We start from the raw sequence: 11974 nt of genomic DNA, 5'->3' as shown, positions 1-11974 counted from the left end.
AATAGTATAATATACACTAGACACTACAAATAATGCAAGCTCCATGTCAACACTGTGATGAAATTCATCTGGTTTAGTGTTTGAAACGAAGGTTAGACATAATTACATCAAATATCAAACTCTACCCTCTACATCAAATGTCAAAACTGTATGAAATTCATCTGAATTCAAAATCTCACCTCAATTTCAAGTAGAGCTTTCATATTTTCAAGTTGTTGTTACAAGTAACGTTATTGTTAATCTGATGGGGCACATAATCGAACAAATCAAACAACAAATACTTAATTTTCTTTCAAATATGAATCTAAGAAGCTTAGAAACAAAATAAACTGAATAAATGTACCTCCTCGTCATACAGGGATGCGTGATGATAATACTCTTTATCCATGACGCGAATTAGTTAGCAACACAGTTAACAATGCACCTGAGAACTCCATTTATAAGCAAACTGCATCCAATTTATAAGCGAATCAGTTAGCAACACAATTAAAAGGATTCACATATTATTGACAACTTACCATTTGGTTTCTTCAATGCTCTGGGCAAAGAAAACGCAATTGCTCGATCTAATTCTTCCTTCTCTTTATCCTAATTGAATTGTTAACAATTATGAAAACAAAACTCAAAACCAAAATAACACATAAGACTAAAAGCATATATTTTAATTCTTTCGGTTCTGAAACAATTATCTTCTTATAAAAAAAAAGCTAACTAATTTACTTGGTAAGTCAGGCTAGAGGTCATCACTCAACTGAATGTCACAACTGAAATGTTGTTATCTATATATGCGTTAATAGACCGTGAATCTCCTATGCTTCCATTGAAAAGATTTGATCCCTTAAAATAAAAGAAAATCAGAACCAAATCCAAATATACAAAATAATCAAATCTTAATCAATGTAACATGATGAAGAACGATAGTTGTTTACAATGGTGACAGTAGTGTTGCCACTACAAAAGCAATCCAAACTGGGATGAAACTTCGCCATTAGCCTATCCACGGTTCGACCCACCTTACGTTCTCTCTATATGTGAAGAAAAAATGTCCCTTGCTTTGAAAACTCAGGGTGCATAGCTACATATCAACTGTAAACAGAACATGTTCATCCGAAAATAAGAAGAGGAAAACCAAATTGACCTCCATATAGATATCACAAAAGAATTTTGATCAGATTAAAAGTGGAAAAAGAAGTGTATTCTTTAAGTAAATTCTAGAGTTAAAGTTCATGCATCAAACAGATGGCGGATGCAATAGCAAAGAACTGACCTCTCAAAATAATTGAAGCGTGAATCAAATCGATCAAATTCAGAACTGCTATAATTCAGCGCGTGTACGGATTGCTCTATTGCAGACACTAACGACAAAATCAATCGATAATTAGAATAGCTACGGTCTGATTTGACTATAAACCGAGAACAACAATGATAAATGAATAACAACCACTGGGTTCAAAACAAAATCAAGAAGAGGAGAAAAGGAACATAAATTACTGATTTAACCTAACCTGAAGACAGATTTCGGAATCTTTCGCAGAACCAGGTGCTTTGAAAAAGCCTCAGCCAGCAATACGCCAATTAAAAACCTCTTGTTTCTAGTTATTCCAAGTTGTTAATTTCTGCCTCAGTTGATGTCAAACGAATCGAGTACCTTTTGTTCACTACTTCCAATCGTAAGACTTTCTTCTTGGTTGCTGCTTTCAAAATTTATGAAACTCAATTTCAGTTTCAAACCTATACGTCAGTGTAACATGTGGGGTTTGGAAGATATATTGGGGAATTGCAGGAGCTTATAGTCTGAGAGAGAGAGGAACCGCTCATTAAAACCGTCAATTTCATGGAAGCATACGGTTGAGGAGAAGAGCAAACACGTGAAAGTAAATCTAAATTCTTATCCAACGGCCAGTTTTGAATCACACCCTATGGTAACCTATTAGTATAATACCAAGCATATTCCTCACTCAGAGGTGATAATGTCATTTCCAAGTCTTCTGGACTGGTAAAGGGTCTGATTCTAGAAGGCATCTGCATTCTCTCATCTTTCTGGTTTCCAAACATGAACGAATCCCGGGGCATAATAGGCATTTCACTCAAGTTCATGTCGTCGTCGTAAGTAGTTCTCACCATTGACCAGTATATAAAGTTCGGTCGAATAAATCTACACATCAAAATAAAAAAATAATATTAGCATCAATCTTAAATTAATAACAAAACTTACAATAAAAGTTATCACTTATTATTAACCAACCCGTCAGACTTCTTCAACAAAGATGGATCAAACGGAAAGAACGCATCGAGACGTTGAAGCCCACCAAAACCACAAGACATGTTGTATTTAATGTCATTGGATACAGTAAACAGATGGGCCGCTTTTGCCTGATGCAGAAATTCTTCTACTACTGATGGTGAGCACACCTGTGTTAAAATATTTTTAATCGCATATAATGTCACATAAAAAATGATTTTCGTAGGATTATAAATTTATAACAATGAACTTTACCTCTAATGGCTTTAAGGTTTGTTTAAAAATTTGTTCTAAAGGCATGTTCAGCAGGTGTGGTTTGAGTCGAGGAGTTGAAAGAATCGATCGCATATGGAAACAAAGTACAGACATCACCACCTGCAAGTTAGATGAACAAAATTATATTAAATCACGTGCATAACCAATACAAAGTAAAGAACTACAAAAACCGCATAAACATTTGTACATATTGCTTTAATTGTGATCCACATTATACACATAGCACATCAAAGATTTTTTAGAAAAAGTGGATTTTTTTTAATTAAAGAAAATATAACGCTCGATTTAATAGTAAAATTTATTTGCCTGTTCAGCCATTTAAATCGCCTTGATAATGTCTATGTCGCACCAACCATTGATTTGCCTTGATCAAGGGTCCAAATCACTTCCTTACCCTATAGGATATATGCATAAGTATATATCTATACATGTGTATGCATCTATACTTACGCATATAAGATTCCATGTCTAAAAGATTATCTCATACCTGGCATGCGGCATAAAAAACCCGATGATGTTCTTGATTAAGTTTACCATGCTGCTTTTTACTATATTCATAGCACCAATCCACCAGCCTTTCCAATATGATTGTCACATATGCAGTGTCCAAAAATTTTGCACGAGACAGGTAACTTGCTAGATAAGAAACCTCACTCATTCTGCAATGCATCAAAAACATATCAACTTTCTGTCTCTTTTTAGATAATAAAATATCTTAATATATTAAACACAACAAAAAAATTAGATTAAAATTAGGGTCTGATTGTTACCTGCAATTTTGCTGATAACCGGTGCTTCTAAATATTTCAAGAAGCCAACTCACAAACTCTTCCCCGCAATTATCAGGGTCAAGTGAACACGCATAGAACATAACAAACTACAATTATATAAAAAAATTTTAGTTAAAAATAATAAATTGCGCATAAATAAAACTAGCAGTGTATGATCGGTTACATGTGCAAATTTAGACTTGCATGTATTCAACACGGTACATTGAAATGACTGAAGAAGAACCTCGAATACCTAAATGTAATGTATAAAACTATAAATTGTGAATAAACAGAACATAGATCGCGTATCAAGTCAAAAAGTCAAAGTTATACTTATAGGTACCTGAAGCAAGCGGTTGTCTTTAAAACAAGATTGAAGGTGCTCAAAAGTGAGATCCATCAATGTATCCAGCTTTTGAGCCACTATGTTTCCCCAAAGAACTTTCCGACCCGAATATTCTTTTTCAGGCTAAAGAAATGCAATGATATATAATACCTTTTAGTAACTTTGAATTCAAGATTGTGGAATACTAGCTATTCTACCTCCTATCAAGAGGTGCACAAAAAACCGTCGAGAACCGGAACCGGAACCGGAACCAGTATTGAAACCGGTTTGGCAAGAACCGGTTTGCAACTGACCCAACCCGCAGGGTTGAAAGGTGGGATAAAGTTGCTTACAAGCATATCCAAACACAAGTCAACATACTTTTACTTTCCATTTGATGCAGCCTGCAATAACATAGTGTAAGTAGAGCAACAAGTTGTTATAAGTTTTAACTTATTATTCATAATATTAAACACAACATACCAAAGTTACTATCAACTCCACCAACGCGTCCATCACATCTGGCTCATAGTTCCACAAGCTCATTCTGCATATCGGAAAGTATATATATTAAATAATACGCGTATTAGAAAAAAGATGGCAAGTAGTAAATTACTAAATTTAAAAAAATAATAATAATACTTACGGATGAAAGAAGAGAGCGGTGGTGCACAACGTCAAGGTAAAAAACTGCTCCAGATAAGGCCCTTAGAATCATCTGTCAACAAAACATACGATAAATCTAAACTTTCTATTCATAATTTTAATATTAAACTCGATTTGTTTAGGACTGGCAAACTTACCACGAGCATCGCCACCTCGTCGGTACCTAGACGCATGTTGTGACACATAATCCCAATAAGTTGATCATATGCATCAGTATCACCCTGAAACAAACCAAACCACATCAATATATCTTCAATCAAAAATTCAAAATATAGAATTTTTAAAACAAAATTTGTACCTTTTCACTGTTTTAACATATAATATTAGTAAAGTGTGAATACCATATAATATTAATCTTTTTGCATCAACTTCTTTTTCTACTATTTCATAATTCTGGTATTGTTAATGCCAATATCAAGAGCATGTTTGGGATTGAGTTTGAAAAATGCTTATTAGTTTATTGGCTTTTTCAATAAGCCATTTTAAAAAGCCAGGATTTGAGGCTTTTGAAAAACTTATTTTCAATCCTTTTAAAAAATCTAAAATTAGAAAGTTTTTTGTGATTGCCAAACACATTTTAATTTATTGGCTTTTAAAAACACCAATAAGTCAATAAGCATTTTTCAAACTCAATCCCAAACATGCTCTAATAATAACAAAATGTTAACTAAATCCACAGTTGAATTCAAACTGTTGGCACTTGAATAATATATTATATACATACCCTTATATGTTGTTTATTTATGTTAATAATAGTAACTCAAACAACACATAATTAAGCCTTGAAAACCTAATAACAAGAAGATGCTTTTACCTCCAGAACAGATTTTAACGCTTCACGAACATGATGAGACAACTCACAATCGCTGACATCATCATGATCATCGCCTGATGCACCCATTGCATAAACACACGAGGATGATTGAGGATGACGGAAACCTTAAAAAACTGTGGGTAGTGTTTTATTGGGTTTAATCAATTATATTTTTTAACGGGCTTGCTTCTATGATTTGAGTTGCTTATTTTTTCTGTTACATTTTGTATTTTAGAGAAATATGTAATTTCAAATGTTTAGGGAAAATGTTTGAATTAGTTAATTAACTGAGTTTAAACATTAATAATACATATGGGTTAGGTTCAAATAATAAGTTTGATTTCCGTAAGAAGCTTAAATATCAAAACCCACTTAATTTAATTTCAAAAACCCACTTACATTAATTTCAAAAACCCACTTACATAAAACCCAATTACATATTTACCCTCTACAACCACAACCACTCCACCGCCCACCGCCACCACCTCGCCGGAAAAGTCCGGAAAAACACAATGGAAAACACTATAAAAAACACAATGAAAAAAACACAATAAAAAACACAATTGTATGACACAATGTAAAAAATACAATGGAAAAAACACAATGAAAAATACTATTGTATAACACAATTTGGTAAAACACAATTTGTAAAAAACTCACTAATTTTTTTTAAATTTTATATTACAATATGGTACTCATATGAAAGAAAAAAAGACACTCGTTATTATGGTGAATTTGTTTTTCAATAAAAACGTCATAAAAAAACGTTATGGACGTTTGAAAATATGGGGGAATTTGGCATGTGTCTTGCATGTGGAGAGAGAAAGTCAACAAATGTGTTATTCCTTTTATGCCCTTTACTTTGTGTTCACACTTGATTTCCCCATAAACTAATCTCAACACTCCATATTCAAAATCAATGGACAAGATTACTTCTTATCCTTCCTACAAAAAATATACTTCCTATTATAACCTAACCCTAATACATATTTAAATATTTAAATGAAAAAGAATATCGACCACCCAGCCCAGCCTCATAACTGGCCATGCTAAAGAGTTATTGTTCTCCGCCTGACCAACCAACGAATGGAGGTTTATAATGCGATTTAAGCCTTAGAGAAACCTCTTATTCGAGTACAAGAATTTGTATTCATGTTGTTAGTGTTAACCTATAATTTAGTTGTATAGATTGTAATACATATACATAAAGGGGCTAACCTACATGGTGGATTACAAAGTCACGGGAATACTGTGAATTTTTGCGCGTGTATAGAAGAAATATGTGTACGGATTTTTCAAGGAACATTAGTTGTTTTTCTTAACATGGACTCCAAATTATCTCTTGTATATATTTTGACTCCAAAAACTAACCCATAATCCGACCCATAGTTGCAGAAGTCGTTAGGCGTTTCATGTCGGTTAAATAGGAGTAGAGTGTACTTGGTTTAGACAGAGAGTACTTTACTAATATTTATAACAAAATATGCGAATATCAATATAAATAAAAAGTATTTTAAAATTAGTAATCATTAATTAAAAAATGATATTCATCATTAAATATTATAGACATAGGAATTATGCTTTTTTTTAAAGTCAAAATTAGCTCGAGTTGACTAACTAGATCCAATTGTGACAGGTTGACCAACTTTGATTGATACTCGGCCTTCTCAGCCTATTTTTAGAATGTTGATAAACCCAAAATTGTTTGATTTTATAAAATCGAAAAACGAAACACGCGTTTTAAGATTTTACCTAACATGCCTTGAATCTAGGTAAGAACGTTTACTTTAAGATGATTTATTTATACAAATATAGCTAAATAAAGAGAGAAAGTGCATACATGAAACGACATGAATACCAAATGTTCACGTAAAGATCCATCCCTCAATATTTATTAAGGCATTCATTTATTTATCTTTACGTTGAATGCTCATTGTTTTAATGTCTTCGATCAGCCTATCTAAATTACAATAAGAAGATCCACCTTCTCTCACAGACTTCATAGCTAATTTCACCATTTGATTGGCCGATCCCGTAAATTCATCCTTCCTAACCTTCATTACTTCATTCACAATCCTCACAACTGTAGCTCGATTGCATGTATCCTTCATGTCTAACCCTAGTTTCCATACAGCTTCAACGAATCTGCTATTTATTTGTTGATCTGCAAAAAATGGCCAACTTATCATTGGAACTCCTGCAACGATGCTTTCTAAAGTCGAGTTCCATCCATTATGTGTCAGAAAAGCACATACAGCCCGGTGGACTAACACGTCTTCTTGTGGAGCCCACCCAACCAAATACCCTCTTTCTTTGGTGCCTTCCTCTAGCTCTAATGGTACCTTACTTTTATCATCATTACTAGAAACAAGATCCTCTCTAATGACCCACAAAAATCGCTTCTTGCTATTGACTAAACCGTACCAGAACTCCAAAAGTTGGTCCCTTGTTAACGTGGCTATGCTTCCAAAACTCACGTACAACACAGATTTTGGCGATTGTCGATCAAGCCAACCTATGCATGTCTTATCTTCCTCGAACAAACTATTTGAAGATATGGATTTGGACGTGGATCGGGATTTTAGATGAGCATGGAGTGGTCCAATTGTGTATATATTGGGGCAATGTTTTTGAATTTGTGAGACTATAGGCCCTTCAAGGTCATCAAACGTGTTAAGAATTATTGCATCTGCATCCGGAGCCCGACGTGTTATATTACTAACTTGTTGGAGTGTGCGGTTGCTTAATCCGGAACGGCAAAAGCTTGGAAGATCACGCCTCCGAAGGAATCCTTCCATGCCTTTCACATTCACTATTCGTTCATCCAAGTTTGTACCTACATATATTTTTCAGGACATATCCGATTATTTGCTAGCGTAATCCCAAATGTTCAAACCTTTGTTGTTAAAAAATATAACAAAGAAAAAAAAAACTACTTTTTAACTTAGCATCTGTGATCCACACGACATGACCTGAACTTTGAGAAATTCTCACTTGATTAGAGATTAAAGAATAAAAACTTTAATAGGTCGCTAATTATATATTTTTTATGAGTACGTTCGAGTATCTCAAGAGTTTAATTAATTATTTCACCAACAAAATACTAAAGTTTTGACCACGGCACCACGCCACTAGCTTAATCTAACCTTTTTTTTTTTACTCGTTTAACATAAAAAAAAAGTCCAGATCAGCTAAAAATTGTAATATTTTTTTAACACGTCTCAACTTTTAATTTGAAATACGATAACAAATACAAAATTAAAATGGAAGTTGTAATCAGAAAGACTTGTTAAGTAAATAGACATGCCATATATGTGGCCCATAATCATATCGGAGTAGATTAGATATATGAGAATAATATATGTGGACCATGGTCATCTCCAAGGATTTAAATACATTGGTTGAGCTAAAATAAAAAGGCTCATAGTTATAACGAGTAACAAAATATATAAGTTGATTTTTTTTTTAAAACAACACTTAATGTTATAACAATAAACATAGAAAATATATTAATAAAATCAAATACCGAAATAACTAATGATTAACCGATGATTCGTGAAGCTCTTCTAAAATTGGAAAAAAAAACATAGCTTGCTCCTTGGCTGGCTTGTTCAACCGTGGAGAAGCCTGGTGGTCAACGACGAACCAACAGTAGTGGTCGGCTGGATTGGTCGTTGTTCAGGTTTTGTTCAGCACTCGTAAATAAGGAAGAAACCAATGAAGAATTTCAATCTGGCACTATTTCTTTTATTTTATATTTGGTTTTTGTTTTATTTTTTTAGTTTTAGTTTGGTCCCAATAATTTAAACTTGATTAAATAGATTATGCATAAAAAATGTATTTGGAGCTCAATAATTATAAGAAGGTAAAGATCAAATCATATTTTATAAGTTTATATATTTAAATGCATATATAAAAAATATAATAAAAAAAGAATTTTGGCCTATGAAATTTACGTGCGTGGCCGACTATCCGACTGGCACTCCCCACTACCCCTCAGCCAACCCTCTATGGACTAGTTTAGCATGTAGATCTATAAATGTAATTTTTAGACGATTTAGTTTTACTACCAATTGTCTCATTATAAAGGACTATCCACATAACTTGTTGTCCGGTTGCTTTTATAAAGGCTACTCGCTTAAATGAAATAAGTGAATAATACCTTCAAAAGGAAGTTCACCTGAGTTAATGAGATCCTGGATGCTAAAGTAAGCCCAGAAAGCACACGCGCTAACCGTCCGAAAAAACACAACCGGCACACCAGTACCCTCCGCAGCCGCAAGTGCAAAGTCCATAATCCCATCGGCAATAACACAACTTACCGGATGATCAATAATCAAGTTTCTAAGCAAAGGGGTTGTTGTTTCAGTCAAACAATCAAGCAACAGACTGAGCTTGTCACCGGTGTCCATCGGGCCTTCGTAGAGGCCCTGGATTACGTGGAACTTGAAACCTGGATGGCTAAGGCGGGTGGTGAGGCTGCGGTGGTCCTTGGCGGTGATTAAGTAGGTGATGTGGAGGCCTGCGGGTAGAAGGAGCTCCGTGAGCTTTAGCATGGCGTTCACGTGGCCTTGTGCCGGAAACGGGAAGATAAGAACATGTGGCGATGGTGGTGGTGGTGGTGGTGGTTCTGGAGCCATGGATGGATAATATGCACCGAGTAGAAGGTTAAGAAAGAGCAACTTATATGGCCATATGGGTGCTTATTTTGTTTATATATTATAACTCAAGGATGTAGACAAATGTGTAGTCGTGGGTTTTTTAACCGTATCCAAATATCAAACCCGAACCAAACAGACTGTTTTCGATGAGTCGACGCCCAAGCCAAAGAAAGAGTAACCCGAAACTGAAATTATGTTCGTGAATCCGAATTTGGGTTGATGACCGAACTACCCGAGTGATGTGCTGAAAGTAGTTTAATAATTATTAACTAAATTAACTAAAAATAAACTCTAAGTAATACTCTAGACTCTCTAAAACTCGACTAAACTACTAACCGGCAAGTGAACCGATCGACTCTAGTAAAGCTAAGTAAGTCTGGATATCGAACCCACGAGACTCTCTAAATTACGTTTTTAGCTAATTAGACTCGACTACAAACACGACTTATTAATTATATTTGTTTTGGGGGGTTTTTATTTAAAATACTAATTTAATACTATAATTAAAAACTAATTAAGAAAACAAGTAATTTAAACAAAAGCAAGAATTTGTTATTTAAAATAAAATGATGATGAGAAAACTACCTAGGCTAGAATCCCCTAAATTTCAGTTATGACTTAACCCGGGAACATATTTAGTTATGGACTGGGATCATAAAATAGACACTTAAAAGAAAGCCCGAACAGGACCCCTGACCCTTCTCAAGAAGACATCTATGGGTTTCTAATAAATTTTAACGCACACCAGTATTAAAAATCAAGTTTCCTTACGGTCACCTAATTAATTATGATTTAGTTCCTTTATACGAAATCCTACCTTACAGCGCGAAAATCAAAGGCAATTTAAAATATTTAATTGACTCAATAGACAGTAATAAATAATCAACCCTAGACGGACTCCTTACGAAGAACTAAATCTAGCAAGATTAAATAATAAAGATCTATCAATAACCTAGCACTTTACAGATTTTAGGTTAGCAGCACACTTAGGTTTATTTGACAATATTATTCCTATGATCTTATCATGAAATCAACCATAAAATAATCAAAACACGAAGTAATTGACCTAATAGCAATCCTATCATATGATAAACAATAATCAAGGAAAACTATTGAACAAAACTCATCAAACAATCCTAAGCATCTATATGCATCAATTTAATATAAATAAATCTTTTACTAAAACATAAAAACCATAACGATAAATAATCCCAAGACAAATCAAAACATCAAAGTAGGTTCATCATAACCTAGGCAGTATAAGGGTTTAGCCAACAACCATACTCAAGACCAAAAGATAATAAATAGGTTCAAACAATAAATTCATGACGAAAATAATGGATTCAAACCGACTAATAAAGATGATTGGATGAGTAGGTGTTGAACCCGATGCTTGAACCAAAGTACTTGCTCTTATCTTCTTCTTCTTCTGTTCCTTGATTGGCGGCCCCCCTTGGGTCTGTTCGAACCCCCCAGAATAATAATAATGCTAAAAGTCTTTTGTTCGGATCTCAATCCTAACCCTTGGCGGCTACTTTTCTCAATCCAAAATATATCTCCCAACTCTCACAAAACTAATCCATATATATAATATTGCTTTGGGCTGATTTCTTTCTTTTCTTTCAAGAGCCGTGAGTTATGTCCAAATCCAAAGAAAATCAAACAGAATTAATAATAATATTCACATCTCCCAACCTTCACTTCCGAAAGACCTATCTCCAAGTTCCTTTCTATTATTATGGTTCCATGTTAGTGGGGCCCATGAGCCATGTCTTATAATATCCCTCAAATAACTTTTTCATTTATTGGTGCTGTGTAGTAAACATACGTAGCATTAGTAAATTATAATAATAGTAATACTATTAAAATAGTTAATGAATAACTGATAAAGAATAATTAATTTACACCAATAAAAGACTGATCATATTTTATTATTTTAGCTTATTGTCTCTTTAAATCATTAAAACTCACACATGAACCAAATAATAATAATATTCAATAAAAACTTGGCTCAAAAGTACCTAAAAGTATAGGAAATATTTATATATTCATATGTATATTTTAGACCACATCACCGAGCATTCCATGTTCGTATAGAAAGTCCCTCTTTTTCTAGGGTATATGTAATCGACTTAATTGTGTATCATTTTGTAGTCACAAATCGTTATGTAATTATGGATCGTTACAATGAATCGAACAAAATATCTATAAACTGATATT

The 11974-nt window shown here is 33.7% G+C and overlaps 1 protein-coding gene and 1 pseudogene across 1 annotated transcript; both read right to left on the bottom strand.

Moving 5' to 3' along the window:
• Window positions 1-380: 380 nt before the first annotated feature.
• LOC143615139 (RNA polymerase I-specific transcription initiation factor RRN3-like) lies at window positions 381-5180 on the bottom strand (annotated as a pseudogene).
• A 1704-nt stretch (window positions 5181-6884) lies between these two features.
• LOC143616010 (7-deoxyloganetic acid glucosyltransferase-like) lies at window positions 6885-9752 on the bottom strand. The gene is made up of 2 exons (XM_077088978.1): window positions 9256-9752; window positions 6885-7929 (listed from the first exon to the last, which is right to left on the bottom strand). Exons 1-2 carry the CDS (start codon window positions 9731-9733, stop codon window positions 7001-7003), a joined length of 1407 nt encoding a protein of 468 aa, XP_076945093.1. The 5' UTR covers window positions 9734-9752; the 3' UTR covers window positions 6885-7000.
• Between the last annotated feature and the right edge of the window lie 2222 nt (window positions 9753-11974).

This window comes from Bidens hawaiensis, unplaced genomic scaffold (genome assembly GCF_021521415.1).
Source record: "Bidens hawaiensis isolate Kalapana, Puna unplaced genomic scaffold, B.hawaiensis_p1.1 tig00002306_1, whole genome shotgun sequence".
Taxonomy (NCBI): Eukaryota; Viridiplantae; Streptophyta; class Magnoliopsida; order Asterales; family Asteraceae; genus Bidens; species Bidens hawaiensis.
This window is presented reverse-complemented; position numbering and strand designations above follow the sequence as displayed.